Source organism: Crinia signifera, chromosome 6 (genome assembly GCF_055691185.1).
Source record: "Crinia signifera chromosome 6, ASM5569118v1, whole genome shotgun sequence".
NCBI classification, from domain to species: Eukaryota; Metazoa; Chordata; class Amphibia; order Anura; family Myobatrachidae; genus Crinia; species Crinia signifera.
In genome coordinates this window covers 272419255-272434183 of record NC_139222.1, presented here as the reverse complement: position 1 = coordinate 272434183, position 14929 = coordinate 272419255, and the positions used below count along the sequence as shown (strand labels likewise).

The following is a 14929-nucleotide window of genomic DNA, read 5'->3' as shown; positions in this document are numbered from 1 at the left end:
GCCCTGGGTGGGACACAGGAGAGTTCCAAGAAAACGGTATGCAGTTGGGAGGTATAAAACGCGCAGCATTTTCCTACATGCTGTTTGTCCTGACTTGAGCTCTGACTGATCAATAAGAGATTTTCCTTTTTTTCCTCTATAGATTACTATGACTTTGTGTTGTTATTGTACAGTGTGATCATATTCCGTGTATTGTCTGGTGGTTTTGTTGTATACATCCCCCCCCCCCCAAATATGGTTCTATAAACACACTTTAAAATAACCAACAACATTGCGGATAATGCACCTGTGAGGGGAACTACTTATGGTAGATATCTGGGTCTAGTAACAGCTGAAGACGCGGCATATGGGGGATGATGTGTTGTTAGAAGTGAAGCCAAAAGGAAATGTTTTCCTGTGCTCACAATGCTGCAGTGCTGGGGATGCAGATGCATTCATTTTATTGCATGTAGGAAAAATGCGTATTGCTGTTGCATGCAACAAACATTGGACCTTATTCAGGTCCGTTTGGTCCCCCGCACGTTCGCATGCGAGACCGATGTTTGGCATCTGCACATTTCTGAGCATGTGCAGATGCCGGGTGTGAACGGGCACTGCGGACAGCAGGGGGGCGGCAGAGGGTGGAAGTGCCCATGTGAACGCCCAGCGTTTCATGGGTGTTCCGGGTGACATCACCGAATGTCAGCTGCCCGCCCTGTTCTCGTACAGGGCGCACGCAGAGCTAAGGCACCTGAGAGTGCCTTAATTTTGTGTGTACACTCCAAATCATTGGTTGGTTGGTGCCCATCGATTGATTTGGTCCAACCACACAAGGCTGCGAATCGATGTTTATGCAAAAAAAATCCATCTGCGGCCGAATTCGGCAAGTGAGGGGGGGAGGGCGAGTGGCGGGCTGTGTTAAAATCACATGCAGTGCTGCGAACTTTGCAACGCTGCGTGTGAACCAGAATAAGGTCCAAATACCGGGTAGCTGCATTTTTACACTACAGTGCCAAATAAAGCTACAATGTGCGTTTTTTTGCAGCTGCTTTTTTAAACCCATCAGTCAAAACCAATAAACATTGCAGCACCACTTCCCCCAACACACACAGACACGTCTTAAGAGAGGAGGAGCCCCGTGTGCAGCTTCCTTGGCCAGGCCCCCTCCGTTCTGCCGAGTGCATGGCTCTCTGCACTGGCCATGCTTCGGGCACGGTGCCTCATTGCGCTCGGCACAATAGTATATTCGCCCACCACGCCCTAGTGGATGGTAGGGCATGAAATACCGCCTATCTGCTCAAAAAAATGTGAAAAACCCCATGTCGACATTTTGACTGTCGACCTAAAGACCCTGTCGACCTAGACTCATGTCGACCTTCCTACATGTGGACCTAGACTCATGTTTATCTAAATGCATGTTGACCATCGTGCTGGTGACCCAATGACCGTATCCCGCACATATATTGGGCGGCTTTATTCTTCCAGTTTCTTGCATTCGGTCCAACTGTCAATCTGGCTGCAATTTAAGCTGCGCCAATCTCCTTCCCCACCCCATCGTCTCTGTCCAACGCAGCTTTGGCAATATCCAGAATTGCAATTCCCTGCGGGCTTCCTTCTGGGTTCCTCTGTGTATAATGTGTATTTTGCAGAACTCTCACTGCTGAGTAGAACCAGTGTCTCAGGGATCTGCTGCCGGAAGTCATTACCTGATCATTTTCTGTACTTTAGTGTAAATGTGATTACTGAAACTACTAAATTGTAGGCAAACAAGCAGATGTCACTAATCTAATGCTCGGAAATGCAAATAGATCCAGAATAAATGACGTCTGTTCGTGTTCCGTTATATTTCTTCACATTTATGTGAATACTTATTATTTATTTATTAATTAATTAAGTTTCTTATATTCCGCAGCGCTGTACAGAGACTAGTTGAACATTCACATCAGTCCCTGCCCCAGTGGAGCTTACAATCAATATTCCCTACCACATATACACACACAGACATTCTAGGGTTAATTTTTGTTGTGAGCCAATTAACCTACCAGTATATTTTTGGATTGTGGGAGGAAACCGGAAACCGGAGTACCTGGAGGAAACCCACGCAAGCACAGGGAGAATATACAAACTCTGCACAGTTAGAGCCATGGTGGGAATGAACCCATGACCTCAGTGCTGTGAGGCAGTAATGCTAACCATTACACTGTCCGTGATGCCCCAATACTTTTATCAATACTTTTGATCATTCACAGAAAGCTTACACCCCCCCCCCCCCTCCTTACATTCAGTCAGTTCAGGTACATGAAGTCAGTAACTCAGTCCAGTAACTACAAGTCAGTAGCTGTCATAACATGCTGAGACTTGTGCTTCCACCACAGAGAGCTACATATTGTCTAAGGTGCAGTGCCAGTGGTGGTGCATAGACTAGGGGACTTCCATTTTGGATCTTGCCTTCGCAAGAAAATGTGCCAAACATTCTTTGCCTGCCACTACTGGTGCAGTAGAACTTTTTGGGAGATTTGAATCCTGTTCGTATGTCTGTATTTTTTGATCATAAACAAAACACACTCTGCTGGAATATACACTTCAATGGTGGTGATGGCATGACATCACATAAGCCGTGCCAGAAGAAGAAGAAGCCACTGGGACAGGCTTTTCTGTTGGAATTACTGTTCAGGGCTGTGGTAGAGGTGGAATTAAGTCCCCCCTACCATTAGGGGCGGTTGAACTTGGTTCCCCCGCACTTTAACCCCTGATAATGAATATATCTATTTTTTTTACTTGTTTAAGATGATTGGTGTTTTATTCCATTCTTCAGGGACCACTAACTGTGCATGTTTTCCAGATCTCCTAACTGGAGCCCAAGTGTATTAATTACAGACTGACTCACACTAAAAGGATCCACAGGTGGTAGCAATTATTCTACTTGTGATTGCATGAGACCTGGAACTATTCTGCCAGGAGACTGCTGCCTCAAAGTTTATGTTTTTATTGTTGAGTATTGTAACACAATTGTCATTCGTGTGGTTTACCTGTTGTGCTAAGTGCTGAAAGACAAAAGGTCTCAATGTACAGCAAATAAACATACGATGAAAAGATCCTTATTGAATAATTGTTATTTTATTTACAAGGCTGTACAAAGTGTCTTCATCTCCGTATAGAATAACGTACAGCAATATCATCTCTCAGTATCAGAACTTGCTGCAGGATCTCAAGGTTTTGCTGGAATGATTATTCGACCAAGCTGTAACAATATTTGTTTAATTCAACGCCAAATACTGGGTTTTATACAAGTTCTCAAGTTTAAGTGTATTTTTGCTGTTATCTTGTGAATATTGTATAATTATTTTATTATTTCTATATTGACAAAAATACAAACTTTATGACATGTGGGGCGTAGACTGTGACGAACAATGTGAACTATAAAATATCTATAAATGGTTTAGTTAAATGCATTCCCTGCCACATGACCGTGCAGCACATGTTATCATGGTGCCCTGATCTTTCATGGAACGTGTACCAATCCTTGTGACCTGAATGGTCCCTTCCTCCACTTTACACTCATCTTGGCGGTAATTATAGGAGCGGATCCATATGTTTTTAATACATTTTTCTGGTTATTGTATGTGTACCATTAAATGTTATTTTTATCCTAAAACTCCTCATTGGTCCAGCGCTACTTTTCCTCTCTCCTCTGTGTTCTATATATCAGGGATTTACTCAGTCCCTTTAGTAGCTGCTTGGGAAAACACCCCCTGACTGCGCCCATTTGGCTACTTCAGTAGTCTCTGTTCCTTATCTTTAGATAAGGGTGGTAGGCTGCTTTCCTAGGTACAGACCTTGCCACCCAATAAGCCTGGGTGTCAGCACCCTCTCCTTAGGGTTTGATTATTTCGCGAGCACTTCCTTGTGTTTTTTTGCATTGATGCTCTGATGCCGCTGTACTGGCTAGGTGGCTCATCCTCTTTCTGGGCTTGCGGCCTGATTCAGATCTGATCGCTCATCCGCAAAGCTGCAGATAACTGCCAGTAGATGGCTGACGCCCAGACAGAAACAAAACTCACCCCTGCAAGTCTGCGAGTGAATTGCAAATGGATCACTAGGCGCTTTCCAGCTCCATTCACTCGCCATCAAATGTTTTCCCCAGTCTATGCACATGTGAGTAAAGCTGGCCATACATTAATAAAGAAAGCCTGGTGGGGTACCCTCGCCCCCGTTCTGGCTCTAGAGACTGTTTAGAAAGTCAAATATTATTTTCTGGTAAATAGGCAATCCAGTATATATATATTAAAAAAAAAATGTACGTCTTGAAAAAGTCTGGCTGATAAAGGGACGAAATGCGTTGACATTCCGACATATCCGGCATCTGTACACCCCACCTTGCCGTGCAAACTCCTGACTGCACTAAAGTGCTCAGACTTCATTGCGCATATGCAGATCGCTGGACAAATGGCGCGGTGGCCAATTTTTACCGCAATTCCTGCAGCGCTGTAAATATTTAAAAAATAAATATGACAACGTACAGAGCTAGAGGAGAGTTTAAAAAGTGAAAACTTTCCCTACTACAAGGGATAAATTCTGCTCTTGATGGTCTTTGCTATACAGCTGCATGGTGGGGACGGGCGGGACGGGCAACGCTTCCTGTTTGTGTTGCTATGCAACCAGAAATCACCATGGTCAGTAACATGCCACAAGTTTATATAAGACTCTCTCTGTTCTGTACTAATTTCTGCAAAATATCTTCAGGCGATGGGACATGGTATTACCGCATGTTGACATACGGTTCCAGTGCGACTTAGGGGGTCATTCAGACCTGATAGCACGGCCAGCGTTCAACTTAAGACGCCGCCTTGCTGGAGTAAAATCCCACCTTGTGAACTAATGTGATTGCTGTACTACAGGCTGTACACCTGTGCAGTGTATGATAATCGGCCGCTGTGTGAATTCGCAGCTGTGCGATCCGGTCTGAATCGGGCCTAAGTATATTGCCTCCTCGGTAGCTGTATAACGAACACTAACACTTCCCATCATTTGCAGCCTAATTATTTTAATAATAATATTTTTTTGATGATGAATAAATTAAATAAGAGGTATTTTATTTCTATCCCCGAGTTTGTGTGAATGTGGAAATGCAGGAGCCTGGAGGTGTCAAATAGTTCTACAAGGACACTTAGCGCTGACTAGTTACACATGTACTAATAGTGCTTTTATGTTCTGTGCATTTGTATATATTATCTTGAACTCTGTAGAGTTAGACTGATTTAGCCCCGCCTCCTTACATTTAGAGCCCCGCCTCTTTACATTTAGAGAGGCGGAGTGGAGGGTGAGTGCAAATTTGGATGAGAACAGTAAGGTTGGGTCTATGTGAATATGCAGATCATATGAAAGATGAATTCCTTGCGCTGGGTTCCCACAGCAATTACGGGGCCTGCAGCTGGACACTTTATAATAAGTCACACTGAGTCATTATAGCACACATACGCTGGCTGTGTTGGACATGTCTTGCAGTTATAAAAGCAACTAAAACCAGTTTCCATGACATGGCCTTATCACAATACACCTCCATAAGTTGACATTGAATTTCAGCTGCTGATGTGCCCTTTAGATGCAGAAATCTGGTCACCCTACACACCTCAATATCTGACCATGAAATTGACCTCTCCCTGTCACCTTCCGCCTCTCCTTGTTACAAATCTTCTAGTCACCCTCTCTCTTTCTCTACTCGTTATCTCCCCATGCCTTTTCCTGTGCCCTTCTACCTCTCCCCATCACTGACCATCTCCCCATTGTGGTGTCCCTCCAGGCTGGCACTGTGGTCCGTTCGCAGTGTGTCCACACCCTGTTTCCAAGTTGTACTGGTACATACATGTGGGCATCACTCCTGGTGGAAGCTGTGGTCTGTCCATGCCACTCCTCAGCCACGTGATAATTACAGACTCTGTGGTCAACTTCTCCAGCCTTCTGGTCTGCTACCTCCACACCAGAGCCCCCACTAAAACCCAGACATGGGTGCAGCACATGTTAGAAGCTATCACCTGTCTTAAACCATTTCGGTCACTGTTTGTTTGACCACTGTGACCAATCATAAGGCATTATTACCTATTAAGGGAACAACCAGGCCACTTCCAATTTGCCAGAACATTGCCGCTTCCTAGGTGAATGCAGCTCTGTTCTGAGCTCCTTGACAGGTGTCAGCACGGTTGCAGTTTGGTTACTCCAGTTCCAGTGTGGATATCTAAGTCTCTGCTACTCCATTGCTTACCAGGGCCAGTATGATTACTACAAAGTTTCAGTACTCTAACACCTTATTGCCTCTCTGGTTCCAGCCTGGTTACCTCTACTGTTCCAGTCCGGTACCCATTCATTTGCAGTCCGGCCTCTATAATCATTTCTTTCCTGTCATCAACCCAGTACCAGAAGTTTTCAACGTCAATCCAATTGCTGTCCCGGATCCAGTCCAGCTTCTCTACTGAATCCAATCTGGTCTTCAAGTCTCCATTGTCTACCCAGAACCTGCCACAGGAGTTGCTGACTCTCTATTCTAGTCTTCTATTTTGATGGACCCCAGCCTCTAGTGTAGTGGTTCCCAACCTCGGTCCTCAAGTATCCCAGCAGTTTCAGGTCTCCACACAGAATTGCAAGAGAAATAATAAGATCCTGTGGCTCTTTTAAAATGTGTCAGTGAATGAGCACACCTGTGCATCTGATAGGGTGACTTGGAAAAAGTGCACTGTTGGGGGTACTCGAGGACAGAGGTTGGGAATAACTATTCTGCTTTAGATCAGTTCCAGCAATCCCAGCCGGTTCCTACTTCCAGCCTCTGCTGGAAAAGAGGCAAAGACTTTACTATTAAATACAGTTAGTTCTTTATTTCAGTCACACTTAAAGGTGACCATACACAGGTCTGACTTCAGCCAATTCCAATGGATTGGGCTGATACTGTATATCTGGTGTAATCGGGCCAAATCGGAGGTGCTTGTCATGTGGTTGGATCAGATGCGTGTTCCGTGTGCTTTGGATCCTCTAGCTCATATATGCAGCCAGCATGATCTATAGGAATTGGATCAGCAGCAGCACATCATGGGCGCTTTTTAAGCACCTGCGGTATATCACATGCGATCTTCCTTGAACTTCCCCTTGAGTTATTTTACATGTGACAAATCGCATGTAAAAAATAGCACATCAATAGCACATCTAGTTCCAAATCGTTCAAAGCCCTCCTGGGGAGCGTAAGGGAAAATAGGTCCAAATTGTGTGTATGGGGACCGTTAGAGTCAAGTTCTGCTAGAGCACCAGCAATTCTCCAAAGGTCCACTCAACTCTGCTCACTATGCTCTCCCAATCCCAAGGGTAGGAGCTGGATCAAGCTTTCTCCACCCGCAAGCCTCACACACCTGCCCAAGCCAAACCCAAACCTCAGAAACGACACCTTCTTACTGTCACCCATTGCTTTCCCATCACCCTCTCCAACACTCTCCCAGTTATCCACTGCCACTCTGTCACCCATTGCATCCCTGTCACATTCTGATTCTCCCCATCACCATCTCCAGGTTACCCACCACCTCTTCCTGCCAAATTCTCATTGTCACCCATAGCCTCACCGTCACTAACTGCCTTCCTATCACTTTCTTCCTTTCACCCACTGCCATATTATGAACTTGGGTTGGGGTTTTGGATGGGGGCCCAATGCATATGTTTGCACCACTCACAAATCCCCCCCCCCCCAATGGCTCTGTCACAGTGCTAGAGTTACTATAAGATACGACGTTGGAGGTGGGACAAGGCACAAGGGTAAGTATACTATAGGTGCAGAGTGTGTGGTGTGGGGCCCCGCGTACCTTGCATCCATTATAAATAAGCCTATGCCCGCAGTGAATAATTCGGCATCTAGCTGAATATTTTTGCATAGTGTATACTACAGTACCTAGTGAAAATGTATTTTAGCAAAATTACGTGTCACGTTGATACCATTTATTAATGAAAACATGCCCGAGTCATCTTGAAACAAGACAGAACATGGTTAGAATGAATGTTGGAATATCATACACAACGTGCTTAGTTGTCCTGCAGATACAGTAGAGCATCGATCACATGAACACACATAAAGAGGCAGTTATTTTGTGGGTGGAGCTAATACCTGCCAAAGAGCTGGTGACATCACTGAGGCATCCCCCAGTCACTAGACACGTTACTAGGCACTAGTGATGTCACACAGCTACCTACAGTGTATATATATATATATATATATATACATGCACACACACCATATACCATGGACTTCTCTGGCACCTTAATGGTTTTTTTGCACACATATCGGTCAGCACAGAAGAACAGGTTAAATCAGTGATTTTGAACCTATGGCTTTTCTAGAACACTTGAACGAAATGTGGGAACATCTCACAAAGTCTTAAAGTAGTGTAACATGTTTATTCATCGTACCCAATCGGGACCATACAGGGGACGGCCTCCCGTGTGACTGCTCTGATCTTTAAACAGATCATTTTGTGCATTTCTGTCATTTCAGCTTCATCCTCTGAAATTATTTCGCTACGTACAATCATCAACAAGTCCAATAGAGTGGTTCGTCACCAGTAAAAGTTTAATAGTGTCACCACCTACTGGCATGGCAGAATGACCTCATTCACTAAACTTACATGTTTCAGATTTTTTGTTTTTCCAAAATGTAAAAAAAGAAAACCATAAACCATAAAAACATAACTTGCAAAACACTTAACAGCAGAAACCACCGAGATGTCATCCAGCCGTTGGGAACGTCGTTCGGCCTCTAACAACATCAGGACACCCTCTAGAATACGACTTTTTTAGTTTAAAGTGGATCCGCGGAGACGGAGATCTAAAAAGACTGGGAACTGTGCAGCCTATACATTCGCCGGGTGACATCACCGAGGCACTTCCTGATGAATCTATAGACTTAGATAATAGGTTAGGCCAGTAAATGACTCCACTGTGACAGGAACACACTAAATTATATATTAACATATGCTAGTGAGGTGCAGATAATTATGTAATTCCCTGTATAACAGGTTAGTCAATAAGCAACAACAGAATCAGTCTACCTATATCATCTAGGTTCACTCTCCTGGAATATCATTGGTCAGTAATGGGTAACAGGCGCCAGACGGAAGAGGCAAAGTGACCCGGAAACGCAGTACCGTGATCTCCAGTCTTGTGTTTTCTTGCTGTGGATGATTGCCATCTGGAATCTTGAGTAACAGGGGCGTGGTATAGCTTGTAGACCATGTCTAGATCGACCTCAAAAGGACATCACAAAGAAAACCTATTAAAAAGTTAAAAGGTCAAGTCAACCTTTTTATGTGTCGACCCTTTGACCATGTCGACTATATGTAAAGATTGTCTGTCAGCCTTCCAGAAACCATGTAAAAGTACTGGTTAGCGGTTCTGTCTGTAGAGAAGTTTAGAAGTGTTTTTACTAGTGTTTAGGAGAATATTGCAGGCTCTCCGACTCCGCAGTGGTACGCAATACAAAGCAGGTTAAACACAGGTGGTTATGAGGCCGTGTCCATCAACTTTGAAAATGCATGTAAAAATATCAGAGTGCATGAGGCTCCCATCTTCCATGGAACCATCCAGAGATGAAGAGCAAATAAGCAACGTACATTAGCAGTTCAGCTACTGTCCGAGTCCCGTGATAATGAGGTTCTGCGATCCAGTAATACAGCACAGAGCTACGTATACCATACACTGTCACACAAAAAGCATATCTGAAGTATGGGATACAGCGGCTTGGTGTAATGTCAGACTGATGCTTTCTATGACCTAAACAAGTGTAAGTATGCTCAGGGTTACTTCCCTCCTCCCGGAGCTCTGTGTCTCCAGCGAATAGCATGCTAATTAGGCCGGTCAATATGCTAATCATGGCCACTGCAGTCCCCATTCTCCACAGCACGGCTCTCCACCAGTCAGAGGCCTGGGCAAAGTCTATGACTCTGATTACTTTAATGAGCTATAACGAAGCATTCAGGGACAGGTCTGTGATTTAGCGCAGGGCTTTGTTACAGAGGAGAACGATAGCTGAAACATGCTGTTGTATTTAGCAAATCTCCTCCTTGCGGATTGTTATGGGCGTAATGATGGGCTATGGGTCTCAGTAGCTTTGTTGTGTGGACTGGTTTTTACAAATGTCCTTGCCTGACTTCAAATGCATGGACAATGTGCTAACAGCCCCCTTCTCTGGGGTACAACAATTCCGCACTCAAATGAGGTTCATGGCCTCTTTAGATGTTGATATAGCAATACAGATAGCATGCGGCAGCACGGACGGTGTAACGGTCCTCACAGCACTGAGGTCATGGGTTCTACTCCTATCACGCCCCAACTGTGTGGGGTTTGTATGCTCTCACTGTGTCTGCGTGGGTTTCCTATGGGTACTCCAGTTTCCTCCCACATTCCAAAAATATACTTTTAGGTTAATTGGCTCCCAAAAATGGGAGTGTGTGCATGTACATATACTAGACTAGATGGTTCTTATCTTACTAAACAAACTCTATGATTCTGTATTGGTTGGTAAATATAATCTTTGTAGTACCCCACAAACAACACGCCACTACACTACAGAACCACAAAGGTTGGCAGGGCAGGGCATAGAGGAACTGCAGCTGGAGGTTGTCACCTCTACCACCTCAAATATTTCAGAAAAACGCATTGGCACCGTGAATACCTGATGATTATTTATAATTATCTATTCATTCAATAGTCTAACCTCTTGCAGCTGTAATAGCTGGGTCACAAATCTCCTGCTCACTGCAATTACCAGTCAGATGCCTCAAACCATCCTATATTTACAGTGGTTCCTTATTGTTGTGTGCAATGTTCTGCTGAGCCCCTCCCCATTTACTGACGGTGGAAAAACGGGTAGAGAAGAAGATTTTATCAGAGAAAATGAGGGTAAAGTGTTCTAATAGACAGTTACAGCATTCCGGACAGCAGTTATTGAATTCAATACTGGGTAATGGATTACGAGGGCGTCACAGAGACAAGTGCGTTTCAAGATTCCTCTAATTGGCGCACAACCACCCTTATGATGATACAAAAACCAATGAAATGATCTATTAACATTCAGGCAGGATCGTACCAGTTTGCTGCTGCCGCCGTCTATGGTAAATTCTGCCGTGCGAATGTGTAAATAAATTCAGGAAACCCACGTTACACGCGTTTCGCAGATAAAGGAAAGTGCTTTATGGGAGCGATTTGATGCCCCACTACTTTTTACGGTTTTCTCGCCCTAGGAGAAGTTAAAGAATGGGAGAGTATATATCTGTAGAGCATTCTGTGCTATACAAACATAAAATAACAATAATAAAAAAAGGCAATACTGTCACAATGGTTACCAAACAAAGAGACATAAAGCTTTCTTCGTTCTCCGTGTAAATCTATCCACATTGTGTATAAATACATTTTGTGTTTTTTGGTTTTTTATTTTTTAAAAATCTCTATCTACACATCTTACCCTCTACATATATACCTTCTCTATACCGCTCCAAAAGATTACAACACTATACAACCAGTCAGCATGTGTGTGTGTCTCTCTCCGTGTAGTATGTGCTGTTTATACATATAGATTTTGTTTTTAGAATGCCACAGACATAAGATGTTCACACATCTGAAAGGGAAGCCAAGTCCGGTTTTACACAACGCATTGTCCGCTTTTTCTTCTCGCTTGTCCGGTGTGGTACGATCTAGTAATAATTCAGTCCGCCGCGATCCTACATACACTGGGAGCAGCCGCACTTGCTGGGTTTTTCGACGTCTTCCAAAAAAGAGGAGCCGTCGCTGCACTCAAAGTTGTACTTCCTGCGCTTCATGCGGAACCCTGTGCAGCAGCCCTGATTGTGGCAGGACCCTTGGCACTCCACGCTGGGCACCATGCGCGTGGTTTGGCAAATGGCATATCCTCTTTGCACTTGGTGGTAATCCCTGGTGGGCTCGGCTCTGCACTCCGACTCTGAGAGAAAAACAGACGTGGTATTGTTATGTAACACACGGTAATGAAGGAACATGCTACATTTGTGAAACTAGTGCATCGAAAACGGTGGCGCTTAGAGGGGGCGTGGGATGGCCCTGCACCGTGTAGAATGCGAAACACTTGCCGTCCTCTGCTGCAAACTTCCAAATGATGAAGGTGTTGATATTCTGATTGGCAGAATTATTATGAATCCCTCCCACTTATGCTAATCCTATTGCCATGGTGCTGCTGGTGATCTATGCTTTGTTACAGTGATATTTGTAAATAGACTCCCAGCAATAAGATGGATTCCAATTTGATCTTTTAAAGGAGAAGCCAACAGGTGTCTATTTCTAGTTAATACTTTCAGTTTTTTGCTTCCATTTTATTTTATTGGCTGATAAATACAAGATTATTATTTATGAGTAACATGTGCATGTTATATACTGTGTTTGGCATGTGTACTGTAAGTGGACCATTTACTACTGTACTATTATTGTTACGCTGCATCTCCCGATGTAAAGCCACCCCATATACTATTGTTTCCTGAAGGAAATGATTCCCATTTACTATTGTTCTATGGCATTTATCATTGTTAATAAGAGCAACACCAGCCTGCAGATATATGTGGAACCATGCCCGGTATAATGTATCTAGTCAATTTAAAAAGTGTTCTAAGACAATCAAATAATATAATCAGTGGCGGCTCGTAGCTTTTGGGGGGAGGGAGGCTGCCGCTGGCTGCAGCCGCTGTGGTGGTACCGCGATGCAGGCACATCACCCCCCACCCCACCCCTGCTCCCCCTGGTCCCTGTGCTGTGGTGACATGCGCAGTACAAACTTCTGTACTGTACATGGCCAGCTTCTATGGGCTGCTTTCGCAACAGCGTATACAAGGGAATCATGATCCTGGCACCTGTATCAGATGACAGGCATCAAGACTGGTGCGTGCGCGGTACCGATGTACTGTAGGTACTGGGCATGCGCAATCTTCAGATTTCGCTCGGCAGCCCATAGAGAGGCGTCCCGGAGGGAGGGAACACCTCCCGATGGGACTGCCTTGGTGACTGGCAGGTCGGACTTCCAATAGGAAGTCACTGCCAGTCACAGTGAAGCCAGTGCAGTCTCACAGACTGCATCTGGCTTCACTACAGTGGCGGATTTTACCTGGGGGGGGGGGTTAGGGCAGCTGCAGCCCATAGGTAAAAACTGACACTGATATAATGCATTATACATAACAAAGGCCCTTATTCTGATCGGTGCGGCCCGATCAGAATATGCGGCCGCAACCGTGCAGGCGAATCCCCGCCTTCCATACGGATCGCCACCTGCCGTCCGTACGCGGATATGTGGCGATCCGCATGAAATTGGACGGGGATACGCCTCCTCCGTCTTGGGAGCAGCCCCTGCATTCGATGGTCGCCGAACATCGAATGCAGGGCCACACGCTCCACCAGGTCCCGCAACACAAGACCACACGGACACTTGTCCGTGCGAAATCATGTATGGGGGCGGGCAGCTGACATCCGGCGATGTCAGATGCCCGCCCCGTACCCACGCGTCACGGCCTCATTACCATGCATACGCCCCGCGTTTGCATGGGAACGCCCATGAAACGCGGGGCGTATGCATAGGGTAATGAGGCTAAGTAGCCCCTCACGCCCCTCTACGCCCCCTGTGCGGCGTATAAAGAATCCGTGTGGCGAAATCGCCTGCACATGCGCAGAGTGACCTCTGCACATGCGCAGACGATCAACATCGGCGGTCCGTCCGCATGCGGGAATATACGCACCGATCAGAATAAGGCCCAAAGAGTGATGCACCAAACCCAGGATTCAGGTAATATATATCAGCCCTCAGCGACGCCCGGGAACAGCAGTACTACTGTGCCAGGTAATATGGGTTACACTGTCTGTAACTTCACAGTTAGGAGCTGATTGGCTGCTGCGTTATCACCTTCCACTTTATCACTTCACCAGGTTTAATACATCTGCCCCTTAACCATGACGGAGAATGCAACCTGAGTGGAGTAATCCTTAATCGGTCGTGTTCAGCAGCAGGATACGTGGGGAGGCCACATTAATGGCCTCCCCACTAATATAATATAATACTGAGAATATTTATGCTTTATTCATTGAGATTAAAATATAAACCTAAACCTTTCTTTACACTATTTAATACATAGAAAAAAGGAAATTACAATATTTTAATACCTTCACTATATCCATCTATTTTCCGGTATTTGCAGGTTTATATCTAACGCTGTTTTCACAAGTTGTTCGTGATTAAACTTTTGTTTTTATGCAAATACAAAGAATGTAAATGCTCCAGAGCTGAATTCCTTTGTATGCCTGTTCCGCAGCGGCCTGCTGTCATACTTATGTATTCATAATGCATTTGTATCGGGAGCTGCTTGTTCTATTTCAGTGGGTTCAGAGTGGGTCATTGCACTTCACAACGTACATTCATCTCAGTGGCAGCACATGGTGTAAATGTCTAGTAGTGCTTACCGCGAAGGGTTACACCAGAGAGCAGCTGTATTTTACCCATTCTGGTCAATGGGCCATTCAATCCAGTGGGGGTGTGCAGTACATGGAAACTAATGGACCACTGACATGAATGTACAATACTGGTAATTCACCCTTTCTCTATCAATTGAAATTCAATAAATATCTACTGATGTGTAAACAAGGAAAGCCACTGGATTCTCCCTGTAGATTTGCATAACGTTTTTTGCATGCAATTTGCTTTTTGATGCATACACAGACCTGCAACACTCAGGCCTTTCCCATTCCACATTCTCTTATACAGAAGTAAGCAGACTTTTATCAGTCCAACTGCTTTGGAACTACACACCCCAGCATTCCCTGCAGCAGTTTTGCTGTTATGACATACTAAAACAGTAGCAGGGCATGCTGGGATGTGTAGTTCCAAAGCAGTTGGAGTGATACAAGTTACCTAACCCTGCTC

General features: G+C 44.9%; 1 protein-coding gene across 3 annotated transcripts in view; it reads right to left on the bottom strand.

The window, feature by feature from the left end:
• Positions 1-8383: 8383 nt before the first annotated feature.
• Positions 8384-14929, bottom strand: part of SLIT1 (slit guidance ligand 1) — a 305558-nt gene continuing 299012 nt past the window's right edge. For all 3 annotated transcript variants that reach the window (XM_083149614.1, XM_083149615.1, XM_083149613.1), the window contains one exon: positions 8384-11959. In XM_083149614.1, coding sequence (XP_083005740.1) covers positions 11721-11959 — 239 coding nt within the window. In that variant the 3' untranslated portion in view covers positions 8384-11720. The remainder of the gene's footprint in view (positions 11960-14929) is intronic.